At 47.1% G+C, this 14,249-nt stretch overlaps 2 protein-coding genes across 2 annotated transcripts in view; both read right to left on the reverse strand.

Moving 5' to 3' along the window:
- LOC124468304 (E3 ubiquitin-protein ligase RNF43) overlaps positions 1–11,907 on the reverse strand; it is a 64,362-nt gene extending 52,455 nt beyond the window's left edge. Inside the window, exon 1 of the mRNA XM_047020974.1 lies at positions 10,242–11,907. Coding sequence (XP_046876930.1) covers positions 10,242–10,481 — 240 coding nt within the window. The 5' untranslated portion in view covers positions 10,482–11,907. The remainder of the gene's footprint in view (positions 1–10,241) is intronic.
- A 511-nt stretch (positions 11,908–12,418) lies between these two features.
- LOC124468189 (heat shock factor protein 5-like) lies at positions 12,419–13,617 on the reverse strand. Its single transcript, XM_047020809.1, has 4 exons — positions 13,580–13,617; positions 12,931–13,368; positions 12,689–12,815; positions 12,419–12,521 (listed from the first exon to the last, which is right to left on the reverse strand). The coding sequence occupies exons 2-4, from the start codon at positions 13,354–13,356 to the stop codon at positions 12,460–12,462; spliced, it is 615 nt and encodes a 204-aa protein (XP_046876765.1). The 5' UTR covers positions 13,357–13,368; positions 13,580–13,617; the 3' UTR covers positions 12,419–12,459.
- Between the last annotated feature and the right edge of the window lie 632 nt (positions 13,618–14,249).

The raw sequence follows: 14,249 nt of genomic DNA on the forward strand, positions 1-14,249 counted from the left end.
CTATAAAGCTACAAGTAGGTTGCCTCCGTCTCCGCGGTGCCGACGCAGGGTGCTGCCCTCCTGGGGCAGGTTATCAGGCCAAGGCCCTGAGGTCTCTTCATGGCCCTGCTCTTTACACACAGATCCTCCTTTGATCCGGTCCGCCTCCAAGCCTTCACTGCAAGCCAAGGACGGCTGGCTTTGACATGCAGAGGGCCAGTTTCCTCCCCCCCCCCCCCCACCGTAGATATCAGGAATAGGAAGATAGAGCATGCTGGAGCAAGTGTAAATAGAGAGATTACGCAACCGATACGGTGATATTCCGGCGCTTTTATTTGCTGTCCACGCGTACGGGTGTGCCGTGTGAGCTGAGAGACTCCGGCTCGACACACGTGGTCCCATTGTCGGCGACAAAGAAGTCTGACGGCGCTCTTCGCGCAGGTCTCCGAAGTGATAGCGACATTCCTGGGCGGTTAGCGGCTGCTCGCCGTCCTCCTTGAGGCCGATGGGAAACGTGTGGGCAGTCGGCGGCGTCCGAGCTCTCCTTCCTCCCCTCGGAGCGTCGCCTTAAGCTGCCGTCGCACTGCATTCCTGCTCATTGCCAAGGTATTTACTTTGGACAAGAGAGGGAGGCACTGCAAGGGACTGCTTCTAATTAGGAGCAGTCAGTCTAGAGATCAGAGCCAATTCTAACAGGCACACTGGAGACTGCCTCCAACTCCCATTGCCCTGTCTGCCGGCAGGGTGGAGAGAAAGGGGGGGGGGGGCATGGTTTGTGAATGAACCAATCCCCACACACAAACACACAGGCCCAGCCTGGCTGAGCGTGGATGAGGAGGCACAGAGGGTTTTGGGCTCTGATGTTTGTGGAGCGTGACCAGGCTCCGTGGATCTGTTGTTCTGCTGCTGAGGAAGCTCTAATGGGTGGCTGGTGACGTTGTTATTCATGTGACCCCCCCTACAGGAAGGAAGGACCTGGGGTGATGGGGACGCTGGTTAGATGGTAGCCCTGGAGGACTGGCTGATAGGAATCCAGGCACTAAACATCTCTCCTGCTCGAGCACGACAGTTCTCAAGAGGAACATTAGTGGCAGGGAGGGAGGGAGGGAGGGAGGGAGGGAGGGAGGGAGGGAGGGAGGGAGGGAGGGAGGGAGGGAGGGAGGGAGGGAGGGAGGGAGGGAGGGAGGGAGGGAGGGAGGGAGGGGGGGAGGGAGGGAGCGAGGGAGGGAGGGAGGGAGGGAGGGAGGGAGGGAGGGGAGGGTCTGGCCTTGAGTGGATGAGTGTACAAAGTGAGGGCCGAATAGAGGAGCCACAAAAAGCAGGCAGGAAACCTCCCATCAAACTGTGAGTGTGTGTTTGTAAGAGAGATAGAGACACAGTATGTTGCTGTGTGTGTGTCAGAGGTTAGACGTCTAATGCCAACTTTAATCCCCCCCCCCCCTCCCCCCAACACACACACACACTTACAAGCATGAACACACTCCACACACTAACATGTGACAGTTCCTCTCAGACCCTGAGTGCACACACACTTAAGCACGTGTCCTTCAGCACCCAAGCAATCCTCTCCCCCGCGGGCAGACTAGACTCATCCATCTCCACAGATGAGGAGGACACACAGACAGACACACATATAACGGGCCTCCAAATATCTCAACGATCACAAAAGTTCCCAAACTGTTCTTTCCTCCCCTCGATCAAGAAATGGAATCTCGAGGGGCTATCAGGATATCGAAAAACCGCAGCCCACTGCCTTCGACTGCTCACCCGACTGACTGGGAGAGCATAATCTGAGCCGAATGTTTCGAACGTCTTCGCGATGGCCTGTCATTCATACAGGAGAGGTGCTGAGCACTAGTGCCGGTGATGATATGATGCGTACATTCTTTCCCCGGGCCCCTTTCAATGGGCCCGATCCGACGCCGGCCAACACGTGACAGCATCTCTCAGCACACACATTCACGGCTCCCTCAGACGATGACACAGCACATTAAACACACTCTCTGTCGCAACACGCAAACCGCCTTTGCCTTGGAAGCCGTAGCGCTTAACTGTTATTTTTTCTCCCAAATTAAATGGCATTTGTTTAAGTGTAAGCAGAGACACTGTCATGGTTACTAATCTCCCGAAGCGAGTGGTGTTTTGAGGATCGGCACCTTTTCAGGGCTTGATGTGGGGACTGTGTACGGTTGGGTTTGCTGTGGTGAAGTAACTGAGCAGGGCAGGGAGGGGAGGGTTCTGGAGACACACTGGAGGCTTTCTGTAGGAAGGCAGGGAAAAGGTCAGGGGCAGGACGCGCCGTTTCTGCGGTGGCTGGATCTTAGGAGGTGACCATGTGACTTTGGAGACATAAAGCATTTTCTGTCAGCCTGGGCATCTGCTGGGATCTGGGGTTACAATATGGCTTTTGTTGTCATGGCAGCTCAAAGATCTGAGTCACTTTGATCCCGGTTAATAGAGTTTGGTAAATGATCAGAGCGTGGGTTCAAGTCCCCTTCATACACAATGTCACTCTCACACACACACACACACACACACACACACACACACACACACTCACTCACGCAACACCCACCCCCCTCACACACACAAACACACAGAGGTTAAGGCGATACTCATGTTGGCCCAGACACGGTAGACTGAATTGAGTTACTTTGACTAAAGTGTAACTGTAGACCGTAAATATGAAGTCGGCGAGAGAGAGTCAGAGAGAGAGAGTCAAAGAGAGAAAGAGAGAGTGAGAGAGAGTCAGAGAGAGAGAGAGTCAGAGAGAGAGAGAGAGAGAGAGAGAGAGAGAGAGAGAGAGAGAGAGAGAGAGAGAGAGTCAGAGAGAGAGACAGAGAGAGAGACAGAGAGAGAGAGAGGAACAGAAAAAAGCTGGGGAGAGAGAGAGATTTACACGAAGCTGCCTTCACCAAGAGACTGATTGAGTGAGGGAGTGAGTTTGTCTCAACATTGAGAGCATGTGCTCTACGGTGATAACTCCTTCCCTGCGCTCTCTTGACAAACTAAGTACTTCCTGCATTTGAGTGATGTAGCCATTTTTGTCTTCAACACTGAAGCGAAAACGCTATGAATTATAATCATTCAAGGGGATTTCAAGAGAGCTGAATCAGTGACAGACAGCGAGGGAGAGGCATTGGAAACTCGTATGGTGGAAGCAAAGAGAGCAAAAGGAGAAAAATAAGAGAAAAAAGAGCGAGAGCTCGAAAATAAAGAGGAAGGTCCTAGCTGTGATCTTCCCACAGGTACAAATAGGAGACATGAGGTCATGGGTGGCCACATGGACTTCATTACTTTCTTATCAGGGAGAGGGGCTCTGAGTGGGCCAACACACACACACACAGAGCCCCTGGCCAGTCAGTACAGTATGATGCAACAGTCCCTACTCTTACAAATACCTCCAATTCAGGCCTAGATCCACAGGGGAAGGAAAGCCTGGCAACCACACCCTGGACAAGATCAATGGCTCTGCTCTGCACATAAGCTAGCCGCTCATCCAGATCTGCAGCCACATGCTAAAAGGGGGAACACACACACAGACGCTAGCAGGGGGAACACACACACGCTAGCAGGGGGAACACACACATGCTAGCAGGGGGAACACACACATGCTAGCTGGGGGAACACACACATGCAAGCAGGGGGACCACACACACACATGCTAGCAGGGGGAACACACACACACACATGCTAGCAGGGGGAACACACACATGCTAGCAGGGGGAACACACACATGCTAGCAGGGGGAACACACACATGCTAGCAGGGGGAACACACACATGCTAACAGGGGGAACACACGCACACACATGCTAGCAGGGGGAACACACACATGCTAGCAGGGGGAACACACACATGCTAACAGGGGGAACACACGCACACACATGCTAGCAGGGGGAACACACACACACATGCTAGCAGGGGGAACACACACACACGATCACCGCCTCACACGCAACATCTACACCAAGCTCAATCCAATTTTTTTAAGGTATGCAGTCCAAACGCAAAACCATTCTCCAGGTCAGTGTGACCCAGAGTATGGATTAGGGAGGGACTGGAAAGGGACAGGTGTCTGACTTGACCTGGAGAACAGGCAGGAATTCAGAGAGGCCACTCAAGTTACCCATCTCACTAAGTGTGCTAGAATACCAGTCTGCCCAACAATTTAACCCTGTGACCTTTAGATAATTGAATTCCACTGACCCTATGCACCCAGTCTGGCTACATCAGGTAAGAACTTTTCCCTCCCTGGAATGCGTGTGTATGTGTGTGTGGTTGTGTGTAAGTGTGTCTCTTTAGTACTACTGAAATGATGAGTCACACTTCTTCACTGTAATGCATGCGTGCCCATACAATAACTCCACAGTGGGACCTGCCAACAGCCACTGCTCCTTCACAACTGGGATCAGTGGAAAAATACTTTTCTAAGACATGGAGAGTAGAATTAGGAGGCAACATAGCTCCATGCTTTACATTAAATGTGGACACTATACACACACTGTATCTCTGTGTGCATGTGGGGTTCTTTTCACAGGCTCTCCAGGTTAGTCTGTCTCTGTCTGTGTGTCTCTGTCTGTGTGTCTCTGTCTGTGTGTCTCTGTCTGTGTGTCTCTGTCTGTGTGTCTCTGTCTGTGTGTCTCTGTCTGTGTGTCTCTGTCTGTGTGTCTCTGTCTGTCTGTGTCTCTGTCTGTGTCTGTCTATGTCTCTGTCTGTCTCTGTCTGTCTCTGTCTGTCTCTGTCTGTCTCTGTCTGTCTGTCTCTGTCTGTCTGTCTCTGTCTGTCTGTCTCTCTCTGTCTCTCTCTCTCTGTCTATATATATATATATATATATATATATATATATATATGCAGCAACAGTGAGAGTTGAGCAGTTCAAAACAGGTCACACGAAAACCCTCTAAACTTGGCACGTACACTGTTTGTGAAGATAAAATAGCATGGGTGAGAGCAGGCCCCCTTTTACTGTGAGCTGTCTGATTGGGTGAGGTTGTTTGTGTTTCTACAGTGGTGACTACTCTGCCCCCTCGCTCTCCTCTCGCTCACCCCATCCGTGGGCCGGTTTAAGGATAAGGCCAGTAGTAATTCCTTTACCATATTGAGTGGTGTGTGCATGCATGTGTGCGTGTGCGTAGTAGAGTAGTAGCCATTTCCTGAGTGACCGCTGCAACTGTGTCCGGGCACATGCATGCTCCAGTGTGTCAGAGGTGAAGGGGAGAATACTTTGGGGTGGGCAGTGCTGACAGTGTGTGTGAGTGAGTGTTCTGTAGAAGCACAGCACAGGGGGGAGTGATGACTGTCTATAGGGGTTGTTTGCGTGGGGGGAGTCATGAAAACAGGAGAAGAATGTGTTGTATAACATGGGTCTGACAAACACAGACACATTCAGACATTCCAGACCAGTTCTAATGACTTAAAAATAAGGGTGGACAGACTTAAGAGATTTGCCATGTTTCCCCCGGTCTTTTTTCCGCAGTGCCCTGAGAAACATCTCAACAGCCATCCCCTGTGGACCCAAACAGGACTACCAACCCCCCTTCTTTCTGTACAGCAGTCCTGTTCCTTTTTAGGAAGCATAGGTGGGACAAACCATTAAGCAAAGGAATTGGGGTCAAAGCCAGATGTAAATGATTATCGGACTGCAAGATGTCATGGGAATATCTGTTTCAAGAATGATGCAGATAAGGCAGGCTCCGTAAGGCGGTGTAAGGGAGAGGGATATCATAAAGGGAGATAGGAAGCAGTCAGGCCAGCAGATGCTGGTTTATGACGGTGTCAGGACAGGTGGGACTGACGTCGGATGCACAGGGATGCGCGGGCAGCATACTGAACACCTTTCAAGGAGACCAACTTCTGAGAAAAAGATAGTTATCAAATCCCAGAGAAGACTTTCTAATCCAGTATTTTTCCTCCATAAAAGCAAACTAAAAAAGGAGATACTCATGCACTTCTAAAGAATATGGAAACTAATCATGGCAACGTCCGTGTTCCTTTCAGGCAGCGGGAAATTGAGAGCTTAAAGTTATTTCATTCATGTCTTTATGAAAAGTCCTGCATGGCCCCTGGGCAGATATGTGAGTGATTCTGCTGATGTTTATGTCGAGGTCTCATATGGTGTCCATACCAGCAGGACTAAGGCATGAGAGCTCTGCATCCCAGACCCGCTCGGAGCCAACGTCATATGGCTGAGCGTTGAGGGAGTCGGGCTAGTAATCAGAAGGTTGCCGGATCAATTCCCCGCCGTGCCAAATGACGTTGTCTCCTTGGGCAAGGCACTTCACCCTACTTGCCTCGAGGGGAATGTCCCTGTACTTACTGTAAGTCGCTCTGGATAAGAGCGTCTGCTAAATGACTAAATGTAAACGTGGAAAGGGGCCTGCACCGGAGATCCCAGACGCTCTCTCGGCAGCGCCGCTCTCATTTTTCTGACTGCTGTGTAAAAAGATGCGATACTCTTGCAGGGACGTCTAGGGTTTGCCAAAAGTGTGTGCTCATCCCATGAGGCCGAGCACAGTCTGACTATCCCATAAGCAGAACAATCCTCTGCCACCCTGCCAACAATCAAGACACTGCAGAAGCAGCCGAGGTGTGAGACGAGGCCTCTGGCATCAAAGATTCGGCTGTACTGCAGCAGAACATTTTGCACTTTGTTTTGGCGCTCGTAAACCTCATGAGTCATAGGGGTGATACTTATATATGGAGAATGGTGCCAACGAAAATAAGGAGTCGACAATCCAATGCTAATGTTACAATGTTCCTAGAAAGTTACACAGAGAGGAGAAACACCCTAGTTTTGATGAACCCACCCAGTGTGTACTAAAAGACCTCGTTCTCAACCAGAGGGCAATCTGAGAAGGACATCCAGCAGCAACATGGCCGCCGCTGGCACAGAGGAGACGGAGGAGCCCTGGAGAGCCTGTTATCTTATCCAGGGGATAGGAAATACGGACAGGAAATCCACGGGGAGGAGGAAGAGGGAGGGCATATCGGAAGTGCAGTGTAAACAGCCTCCTTTTTTAATCATCTCAGCTCACGTTTTGAACTGCTGGGACACTTTGATGTGCTCCCCCAGCTCCCCCTCCACCCTCCCATCCCAGGGAAACCAGCATCCCTCTGCCCGAGAGCGCCTGGAGATAGTCGTCTCTGTGACTGTTCTAAACTCGGAGAGAGGTGGAGGCCCTCGGCCTCCTGGGATATTGAGGAGGAGAGAGAGAGCAAGAGAGAGAGAGAAAGAGAGAGAGTCTGCTAGCCGTCTGCTAACAGGGGTGCAGAAGGAAACCGCCCACAGTCTAGAAGTGCCCTGCCCAATTACTCTGTACCTGATGTCTTTGTGGGATCTCACAAAGGTCAACCAGACCTTTCAGGTGTACAAAGCCCACAAGAAACAGCATAAAAAAAGTGAAAGGGAATTCTTAAGGGACTAGGCGGAAAGAGAGCCTTTTAAAATCGTTTAGCTTCTTTTAATTGGGCAGAGTGCCCATTGGAGGATTAACTTCAAAAGGTGCGGCAGGCGTAACCTCCTCCTCTCAGCCAGTACAGATGGCTTTCCCCTCAAGTTCAAAGCTGTCCCAGAAGCCTTTGCACTTCTCCACTGGCCATTCAGTTTGGCTTTGTTGTGGAAGTGGGAGAGTCTAAATTCCTGGCCACTTGCTTTGGTCCAAATAGTACTGGCCAGTGTTGAGCAAATGTGTGCCTTTGAGGACATGGGTATTTAACCAGAGAGATTAGAGTCTGTGATAAGATATACAGTAGAGAGATTCATGGCAACATGCCCATGACCTGAATACATTTAAAAAAATATATATATAAAATTTGGTTTTCAAATCTACAAACTCATAAGTTCACCAAATTCTCAAGAGACCCTCAATAAAGATTGTTGTACGGTTGAAGTCAGAGAAGCCACAATATTAGATATGAATGAATATTACTAGCATGAATAAATACAATGAAGACATGTCTACAACAAAAACAAAAAGCTTCAGCAATCAAGTCATTGCATTTGATTACAAGTCATTTTTTTGCTCATGCCATATCTTGTTTTTCTATCATGAAACCGAAACACAGTCAGTCAAGTCAGTGGAACAGCTACCTGTGGCCTACATCAAACGTGGTCAGAGAGGTGTAATTACTCTGGGTTATGAAAACTGGCTGTCATGCTTCACCACGGTTGAGAGAGTCAAATTCAGAGTAGCCCGAGGAGCTGCGAGTCAGACACGCCTGACTGCTCCGAGAGGGAGAGAGAGAGACATGACTACTCTACTGTTGGATACTCAACGGCAGAGGCCTGTTCTGTGCCTGAGCTTTTCATCTCTACTCAGCCCTAAAGTGGCTCAATGTAAACAAGTAAGCCACAAAACAGTTGGATGTGGATCTAATGGATCCCCTATGGTTTTAGGATTCATCTCATTCCTGTTGGTGTGTTCTTAGTGGCCCCCGACAGACTAGAAACGAGTGACATATGACAAGGAATGTGAGTGGTCAGAGGAAAAGAAAAGAAAAAGAAGAGAGTCCGTAAAAGAGAGAGATGGACAGAGATGGAAAGAGAAAGAAACAGAGAGAGAGAGAGAGAGAGAGAGAGAGAGAGAGAGAGAGAAACAGAGAGAGAAACAGAGAGAGAAACAGAGAGAGAAACAGAGAGAGAGAGAGAAACAGAGAGAGAGAGAGAAACAGAGAGAGAGAGAGAAACAGAGAGAGAGAGAGAAACAGAGAGAGAGAGAGAAACAGAGAGAAAGAGAGAGAGAGAGAGAGAGAGAGAGAGAGCGAGACCAAAAGCAACACTCCTCCTTTCTAATCTTCATCCCCTGGAAGCCAGGAACAGAAAAAAGCTGGAACATAAAGAGTCTTGCAGAGGCAATGAGAACCTGTTAGAACAGGCCTGCACAGCAACAAAGGGCATCTGACAACACAACGCCCCCTCTGTGCAGTGTGGGTCCAGCCTGGGCTGGGGGTCTGAGGACTGTGCCACCTCACATTAACACTCTCCAGATGGACACCCACTGATCTACTTCAGGAGGTGAATAGCCAGACTCGCCCTGCAAAACGTCCTCCTCAATCTGAAACACGGATGGGCAAACTATCTCTATAGAGCTACAGGTGTCTGAATAGCTTGAGGAGATATCAACAGGAATGTTATCATTCATCAAAGAAGTACACTGCCACCACCCCTTCTGATCTGGCAGAACAGTTACAAAGCACCTGGTACACAACACTTCACACACAAGAGAAATAATGTCAGCCATCACTTCCACCAGAATGATCCAGGTTGTGCCCATCAGTGGATTTTCACTATACATGACTGCTTTTATACTGAAGCGCACTAGGCCATATTACAATATTTATAATCTTATTCAAATAAAGTCTCAGTGTCAACCGAAAAAAAGGAAACATTCATCATGAGCCACCCTAACACACACTAAAACGCATATCAAATCTGTAAGCCAATATAGCACAAATAAAGGGTACACTCTTTTACAGTGTACAATAATATTTTTCATAATACTGGAGTTTCCCCATGTAAAGACTGTGTAATTCCTTGTAAATTATTGCAGACTGTGGCATGTGGTTGGCCTCCTGCACCTGGTGAGTGAGGACAGACAAGATCCTACAGTCCCTCATATCTGTCATCTCCCATTCTTCAGAGACAGTAAATAAATTGACTTAACCTTAACCTTTATGTCCCAGCATTAATCCACTTGTGAATCAGAAATATAAAGACATGCACTGAAAGCTTGATTAAAATGGAGAGCTGACAGGATTGTATACGTTACACATTTACACCATGTGTGCATGAGTTTACAAGTTCTTTACAAAAATTGATAAAGAACTGTACCAAGGACCTACAAAACATACTGCATGCCTTGTTTCGTTAAGAACAGTGATTTGGCATAACGTGGTAATAAGAACGATCATAGGAATTGTGGTGACTATAGAGCCTTAAATAAGGCAGTGGGTGTGTTGTAGGCAGGGGCAGTCTTCTACTTCATGTTTCTTGAATCATGTTTAATTGATAGGAAGGAAAGTTAGGGTGAATGTAAACAAACTATTCTCAATAAACAGGTAGCCTATCACTTAATGGTTGCAGCGTTTCATAAACTGCTATCACCAGCAAGGTAAAGAGTGCAATATTTCTTTGAGTACATAGTTGGAGTTGCATGCCAATGAAATGGTTGGTCAGAGACAGTTTAGGTTACCCTGGGTTAAGAGATGATTTGTGATCATGGGTTACGGGACAGTGATCATGAAACTTTAATGGCACCTTACCTGCATCAGTTTCCCCTCCGCATAACCGGCACTTCCTCCAACAAACAGCCCCTCCAGGGTAATGGGCGTCCCAGTGAGCTCATGCTTGAGCAGTGTCACCTTGATGACAGCTCTAGGGGCCGACCGTTCAGACTCCACAGCCGCAGCCAGCTCCAGGCCAGTCTGGCCAAACACCACCTGCAGGGCCGCCATAAGCAGCCACGGCCAGACACCGGCCAGTCGCCGCTGGGGAAGGGTCATTTCCTTGGCGGTAGCGGCGGGCCCCGGCCGTACATTGTGGACTTCAAAGCTTGGCAATTAGGAACCCAATAATTCAGTAATTGATCTGATAACAAAAATCAAGGCTCACTGAATGCCATAATGTCTCATGGATGAATCCTCTGTAAATTCCTGGTGATTTCTTATCCTGCTTTGAAAGTCTTTTCCATGTAGGCTGTTTTAAACATGACGGCTGTCATATTTGCCAACAGCCTTGGCTACATTGAACGTATAGCCTACAAAATATGCGAAATGTACCAAAATAACGCTGTCAATATAGTTAAAATAAACACATACCATAAATTACATTACGTTAACCGGTGTCACTATTATAAGTTGCTAAACAGTGCATGCAACGAGACGTGAACACATTGACTGAAATTGCGTAGCTTGACGTGGACATTGATTTTGCACTCACTCAAGGGCTTTGGGGTTTGCCTACTTGAAATACAACAGTAGGCTAGGCCGGTCCATTTGCAACGTGCAGGTTGTAGTAAACTGTTTAGTCCAGTCGGTTCCAACACGGCTGCTTCGCTACATCTTCAACTGATGACGTTTAGGATAATCCGCCCAAAACTTTTGCAACAACTTCAATGGTGAAAACGGCTCTTTGAAAAACATGAATCACTGCAACATTACAGTCAATAGGCTACTAAATATTCCATGTCGCATTTCAAGAGCAAAAGGCGAAATCTCACGAATGACTCCAGATGCAACAAGTTGTCAAAGCACCGTCGCAATTTTCCTGCTTCGTGCGCTCAGTACCGTGAAGAGGCAACACTATATTATCATCACAACGTATCCATAGAATTCAAAGTGCTGTTGAACTAGATTGGGTTGTATCCTAAATGTTGATATGACTTGATCCCAGTTGGAAAACAATTGACAAGCGTTTCTTCAAAGGGTGCGTTGCAGCACATTTTCGCCCAGCAAATGTCACCAAAAGTTCATAATGTAGCTTTACAGAATATTTAAACATTTAACCAACTAATTTGAACAGTTGCATTAAGCCTACCTGACAGTTCAAAATCACGTGTATTTTTTGTAACCGACAAATCCACATGTCTATCGCTCAGTAAAGTCGCTTGCTATCTAAACGTGTTCGCTTCTTGCCTCCCTCTAAAAAAATATATATCTCCGGTGTCCCACGTCTAGGATACAACAATTCTTAATAGAAATTCTCCACCGGCTAACGATAGTGAAAAACGCCACTATTGTCATAAAGTTACCGAAAAGTCCTTTGAAGTTGAACAAACACAGAATCACTGGTAGCCGGGTCGTTAACAAAAGTGTTGTTGATCTTCATACTAAAGTTAAAAGTGGTTAAGATAGACCATAGACTCCTACAGCAAAGTCACGAAATCTGGATCTCCGAATCTGCCTCCCCTGGGATCTCATTGACTGTCTACCTGCTGACTGCCTGTCACTGAGGGTGGAGCAGCAGAGCGACACTCGTACCAAAGGCCAATGTGGAGCTCCCTCCAGTGGACACTGCACGAGAACAAAATCTTCATGAGGCAAACGTGACCCACTTTTGCGAAAAACAAAAACAAACAAACCTTACTTGTTTGATTTTTTTATCACAATAGTTTAAAAAACATAAAGGTTTTTAAAATGATGAAAATGTACTCAAGGTTAAAATGTTTGCCACATACATTTGGTTTTGATTTTACACTGACAATTGCGATAAAAACTAATTAGTAATCATTGCTTTCCAATTAATTACATGTTTCTTGTATATAATGTATACATTGATGAAAACTATACATCCAGAATGGCCTGTTACAATGCCATATGTATGCATCTATAAAGTTATAAATAAATAATAAGTTAGAACAAAGAGCTGAACTTGCATACTATAACAGTTTCATGCCAAACCAAATCCGTCTAAATAAAATGTTGCAACAACAAACTGGCCATGTCTGAGAAACTCTCCTTAGTCTGAGCAGAACTGAGAACGTCAGCGACACTGAGACAGGTCAAATTCCTGCTTACACGCCACTTCAACCAACATGTTGAGATCTAAAATACAAAACAATTAACCATCAATGAACAGTCAAATTAGGACTGGAGAAATACCAAAGCAAACTTTACTGTAGGAAAATCACTGAAGTTGTGACCTGGGTATTCGTCATGTTGGATAATAAGAAGCTGCACACAGTATGGCCGACGGTTGTTGATTGCTTTACCTGGAGATTTAGTTAGCTTCCTGGTGCTAATGCTGTCCTGCGTGACGCTGGCATCGTGCAAACTGTTGGTGACCTCTATGTCTAGGAGCTCTGTTTCCTCCACCTCAGAGCTGCTGCACTCTTCCTCCTGAAGGCACCAAGAACAAAATGTTTGTTTGTTTCGATTGGATACATTTCTTCTAAGACTGCTATGCTGCTGCTGTGTTTTGGAGAGTACAGTCTTGTTAATACAGTATGCTTACCTTGTGATAGGCCTCCACATGGGTTGTCTTGGATTCTAGAGTGAAAGGCTGTGTCTCCACTTCCTCTGGCTCACCTGCAGGGCCACTCACTGTTCCCTGTGGGACATTCCCTGAGACTGCAATAATGATGGGCCCGTGTGGAGTCATTGAGTTGGCCTCCATGGCTACTGGCATGGAGCTGGAACTGAGTGAGGTGTCAAAGTGTGAGGAGACACAGCTGTGGATGGAGCTCACCGGCTGGTCTCCAGGCGAAGAGGGAGGCTGCTTCTCTGGGGTCTCCACTTTGACCATGTGTATTTTGGGGGATGCTTGCAGTTCATCAACTATCTGGAACACTCTGTCCAGGTTGACATCATTCTTCTTGGTGTCCTGGTTTTCTCCACTTTGCCAGTCCTGGTTTTGGTTTCCCGGATACAAAAAGCCCATAGGACAATTTGGCTAATAAAAAAGATCCAGGTCATCAGTAATAATATCAAAGCATAGTAGGCCACAAATTCAATCTTCCAGGTTTGAGGTTTACACCCATAAATGAATTTAGAATTCGACTCCATTTTGCACCAGTAAAAAATACCCCATCTTTTAACCATTAAGTTACGATACAAACTCAATAGCAGTAGAACAATGTCCTCTGTTTCCTAGTGCAATCTACCTGGTAATAGCTGTAATGAGAGTATGGAGCAGGTGTCTGGTGAGCACTTGTTAGATCATGGTCCATTGGGCTTGGGGGGCAACACTGGCAAACTGCTGAAGGACAAACAAATTCACCATTTAGATTTAAACAGAAAGCTAGCAATGCAGATAAAGTATGTTAAAATAACCACCAAATATTTCTATGATGGATTACCAGGAGAGTAGAATCCAGGTCGATACTGTGGATGATGGGGGATGAAACTATTGAACTTCTGTCCAGGGTTAACAAGGCTTTGTGCACCTTGCTGAATGTGCACAGTGGTTGGGTTTGACTGCACGCCACAGGATGTGTCGGTAGGAAAACGGTGGATGACAGATATTGGGATTCCCTTGTCAGTGTAGAAAGTGGTAGGAGTTGGAGCATCTCCATGGCCCATGATCCAGCCACGAGGGGGGACTGGGGTTCTGTTGTACTCCTTCATGGGCTGAGATCTGCTTGGATGATATGGGTGAGGAGGTGCACGCTGGGCCTGTCCCACAAATGCAGAGCCTGAGGAAACATTGAGATGAGGCAGAATTATTTGCTTAAACATTCTTAAATAGGATAAAACAGGAACATCACAGACCTAATTGCCAATGAAGATGTACCTCTCTTTACAACTTTGAGTCTGTCTTCAACATCACCATTT

The sequence above is a fragment of the Hypomesus transpacificus genome, chromosome 5, assembly GCF_021917145.1.
Source record: "Hypomesus transpacificus isolate Combined female chromosome 5, fHypTra1, whole genome shotgun sequence".
Classification (NCBI taxonomy): domain Eukaryota; kingdom Metazoa; phylum Chordata; class Actinopteri; order Osmeriformes; family Osmeridae; genus Hypomesus; species Hypomesus transpacificus.

What these genes read in the sequence shown, in the direction of transcription:
- LOC124468189 (XM_047020809.1), bottom strand. Translation starts at nt 13,356, where the DNA reads ATGGGCTTTTTGTATCCGGGAAACCAAAACCAGGACTGGCAAAGTGGA. An exon ending in ATGTGGAGGCCTATCACAAG is followed by an intron (nt 12,816 to 12,930) that starts GTAAGCATACTG and finishes TGGTGCCTTCAG; the next exon opens with GAGGAAGAGTGCAGCAGCTC. An exon ending in GAAGCTAACTAAATCTCCAG is followed by an intron (nt 12,522 to 12,688) that starts GTAAAGCAATCA and finishes TTTGTATTTTAG; the next exon opens with ATCTCAACATGTTGGTTGAA.